Source organism: Sinocyclocheilus grahami, unplaced genomic scaffold (genome assembly GCF_001515645.1).
Source record: "Sinocyclocheilus grahami isolate Dianchi unplaced genomic scaffold, SAMN03320097.WGS_v1.1 scaffold3596.1, whole genome shotgun sequence".
In the NCBI taxonomy this organism is placed as follows: domain Eukaryota; kingdom Metazoa; phylum Chordata; class Actinopteri; order Cypriniformes; family Cyprinidae; genus Sinocyclocheilus; species Sinocyclocheilus grahami.
The window spans coordinates 367-4,645 of record NW_015508691.1 but is presented as its reverse complement, the minus strand read 5'-3'; the positions used below and the strand labels follow the sequence as shown (position 1 = coordinate 4,645).

At 40.0% G+C, this 4,279-nt stretch overlaps 1 protein-coding gene across 1 annotated transcript in view; it reads left to right on the top strand.

The window, feature by feature from the left end:
• The window catches only part of LOC107576367 (NACHT, LRR and PYD domains-containing protein 3-like), a gene marked incomplete at its 3' end in the record, with an annotated part of 15,891 nt that extends 12,054 nt beyond the window's left edge, over window positions 1–3,837 (top strand). The window contains exons 4-5 of the mRNA XM_016262559.1: window positions 3,468–3,514; window positions 3,596–3,837. Coding sequence (XP_016118045.1) covers window positions 3,468–3,514; window positions 3,596–3,837 — 289 coding nt within the window. The remainder of the gene's footprint in view (window positions 1–3,467; window positions 3,515–3,595) is intronic.
• Window positions 3,838–4,279: the final 442 nt, after the last annotated feature.

The following is a 4,279-nucleotide window of genomic DNA, read 5'->3' as shown; positions in this document are numbered from 1 at the left end:
GGGTTGCTATTGGGAACAGTATACCCACGCCGCCATGCGTGCATGCCTGCATGCCAGAAACCATGGCGAGCACTAAGTACCAACTCTACCATATTGCCATGGGAGTTGCCCCTGGGAGGCTGTCAGTCCAAGAGCCTAGAATCATACTAGTCTTGGCCTGTCACACAGGGGCTACCACACGTTTCTCTTTGTATGTGCTGAAAGAACTGTCTCAACAGATCCCTAGTAGCAACACCCTGTTAAAGTAGGTATCCAGAGAATACATAGGAGGAGTGGTGCCTAAGGCAGAACCAGGGTTTTAAACCACTCAGAAAGAGCACGAAGCTGTTGCGCGTAGCTCTTACCGTACAGGATTTTAGAAAAGTGGGCAAAGCATAACATGCACACTTACCAGCTGTGTGGACTTTAGAAAGTAGGCAAAGCATAACGTGCACACTTACCAGCTATGTGGATTTCAGAAATACTGTTCTAGGGGTTCTCGTGGTACCCTGAAAGAGCAGCCCATAGATTCAAAAACGCTATGTCTACGGCTATAATGCTGGAGTGGTGGAGTGGCTAGCAGTAAGTCTGTAGATGAGGGAGCAAACATCCAGCTCTCAATCGAGAGGGAGCTCAACCTACAGCATGTTCCAAAACTGGAACAGCTAGCAATAATCTACTTAGCTGTCTACCTTGGCTGAGGGAGCACAAACCCAACTCTCAAAGAGAGGGGGCTCAACCTGCAGCATGATTACAGATACCCGGAAGTACTGGGCCAAACAGGAGAGGCAAACTCAAATACAACCCTCCAGCCCGGACGTCCAGGAAATTTTTGCAGTGACGCACCGGGGACCTGATGATCACGAAGGCTCCCGCCGAAGCCTGTGTTATGGCCGCATGATCCAACCACCAATCTCATTAGATACACATATATATATTCATATATACATATTCAGTTTTTATTGTAAGCAAGAGCCTACATAAATCAGTTGTCAAGTCAATGTGTTTCAAATTATCTAAAAATTCAATAAATATTCAGTACTATGAAATGCATGTAACAGTAGAGTGCACCCTGTATTAAAAATAAGTGCATGAGGTATAATAAAAAGTATTAAATGTTATTAAAAATATTATTATTAACGTATTAAAAGTATTATTATTATTATTATTAAAACAATTATTACAATCATTATGAAATATTAAGGTATGTTGTAATGAGTAATGAATGTGACAATGGATAATGAAGATAATTATTTCCTTATCTCTTCTCGAGTGCGTTTGGTTTGGAAACGTAGTTTGCGGACCAGACAGAGTTGTCAGCGATTCTTCCTATTGTAAAGTCATGCAGTGTGTAACCTCCTGTCGCCGATCCATCGTGCAATGTGAACACAGCCGCAACTGAATGCTATCCCAGATAGTCGTGTAGTGAGAAAACAACGGTGATCCGACGACTTTGAAAATAGTGCAGTGTGTACTCGGCATTAGATGAAATCAACTGAAATAAAAGACATTAAATCTCTCAAAATCTCAGCAGAGGAGGATTAAACAAACAGCATTACCAGCTTCACCCATTACTAACCAGATTGACTTTATATCTGGCACATCTCATACAGAAGTTCTTATTGAGAATTAAAGGGATACTCCACCCCAAAATGAAAATTTTTTCATTAATCACACAAAAGCTTCGTTCGTCTTTGGAACACAATTTAAGATATTTTGGATGAAAACCGGGAGGCTTGTGACTGTCCGATTGACTGCCAAGTAAATTACTGTCAAGGTCCAGAAAAGTATGAAAGACATCGTCAGAATAGTCCATCTGCCATCAGTGGTTCAATCTGAATTTTATGAACTCATAATTTGAGTTTTTCTTTTGCTATTTGAGCAACTGGGAATGCAAAAAATAGATTTGTGGTACTCTCCCATTCACTGCTCTTCATGTTAACCCAACTATGACGACTTCCGCTGCTGAGAAACCCGGAAATGTGAAAAGGGTCCATGGAGATGAATGAATGTTTAACCCTTTCACTGGTGAGTTTCACATATTCTAGCGGTCCCCCCAGAGTGAGTTTTTTTAAGGGGACCGTTATTTTAGAACGTTACCCCTTTACTGTTTCCATGGAGACGCCTCATGCTTGTCGCTTGACTCCACGGCCACAATAACACTGAATAGATCGCTTTTATTTCCTTTTTCCTTTTTTATTCAAAATATTCACAAACTTGCTTACCATGTCATGAACTATCTGATATTCTGATTCACAAATATGTGTAAATGAGTGTGTTTTGTCATTTAAAACCCTTTCTAAATGATCTTGATCGTGATCTGTAATGTAAGATGGGCGCCGCCATGTTTGTTCAGTTCAGAGAGTCTCGTTAGTCAGATTTACAGCACGCTAAATCTATCGCTTTCTCCCGAAATACATGCAAGTAAGTGGCCGGTGAACTGGGAGAGCAATAGAGGGAACTTTATAGTTACTTACACTATGTGTATCTGATATGAATAAAACACATCGCCAAATTAAACTAGAATGGATTGTTATTGTTGCTTCCATAGACATCAGTGTGTATTTCACGAACTGTAAATGTAATGTTTTACTAGTACTTCTGTGTATTTAAATGTCTGAAACCTAAAATAAGCATTATGTGGTTAAAACACTGCATAGTTGTGATAATATGACAAGCGCAGTCTGGGCCCTGAGCAGAACTGTATTGTTGTGCCCCCTTCCTCAAATATTATGGAAGTAAAAAAACACTACTATAGGGTCAAAATAGAACTTTAATCAAATATAAAAGTAAATAAATAAATTGTATTATTTATAAATTACAATCTTAGCTCCAGACAGTTATAGAGGCTGTGTCATCTGTAGCAAAAAGGAAAGATTAAGTGGATATTTGAGTGAAATGTTTGGTCAATAGCGTATTAAACAAGGATCTGATCGTCCTGTAAGTGTAGCAGCAGCAATAACCAGACCTTTGGCTCTCTTTGCAGGCATTTGTAATGACATCTAATGTACATAACTGGTTTATTTTGTATTACATTATGTATTTTAACAGTGTTATTCAATGAAACCATATAATGATTAATTAAGCAATCATTATTTCCTCATTGTTTTTATATAATGTATTTGAAGTCATTTTAAAGGCTAGGTCTGTTTTTATAACCACAAAAAATATTATCGTAATACTTCTTTGTAAATGATTATTTGAAGTAACAAAACCATGGTTGGCTACAAGAACCATGATTTTTGGTTTTATTCGTGTTAATTTCCATAAGCGAACATGCCGGACTGCTGCTGTCTTTTCACAGTTGTCCAAAAGATAAGCAGATATCGTATAGAGCATCAGAAGTAACCGTGGCAACGAATAGCGTATCCTGCTAATATGGCGGCGCCTTCTCGAAATGTAACGCGGAGTGAAAACATCATGACATCTCCTCATTCTCTCTATTAAATGATCTGTGTGTGTGTGTGTGTGTGTGTGTGTGTTTCTAGTGTGGATCATGGAGGAGAGTTCAGGATCACTGCAGGACCTCAAAGATGTAAGTCCTCAATCAGACAGAGTTTTCTTGTTTGTAGTTTAGTTGTAAATGTGTGTGTTGTAATGTGTGTGTTGTGTTCAGACGCCTGTGATCTCACACTGGATCCAAACACAGCACACGCTCTCCTCGTTCTGTCTGAGGAGAACAGAAAGGTGACGTGTGTCTCTGAGGAGCAGTTATATCCTGATCATCCGGACAGATTTGATGGGTATTATCCTCAGGTTCTGTGTTCAGAGAGTCTGACTGGACGCTGTTACTGGGAGACTGAATGGAGTGGAGATGTTCATATATCAGTGGCTTATAAAGAAATCCAGAGGAAAGGAGTGAGCTGGAGTAATGACTGTTTGTTTGGAGCTAATATGCTCTAATCACAGCTTCACTGTCCTTCACAATCGTAAGAGAACTGTGATCTCTGCTGCTTCAGACTCCTGTAAGAGAGTAGCAGTGTTTCTGGACGAGTCGAGCGGCTCTCTGTCCTTCTACAGCGTCTCTGACACACACACACTCACACACTTACACACATTCATACACACATTCACTCAACCTCTACACGCTGGATTTACAGTTTATAACAACTCTTCAGTGTCTCTGTGTCACATTAAACACTAAACACACACACACACTCACACACACTCTCACTCACATTCACACTCACACACATTAGTACACACACACACTCACTCACACACATTAGTACACACACACACACACACACACACCTTTCCTGTTTCAGATCATCAGGATGAAGATGTTTCGGAGACTCTC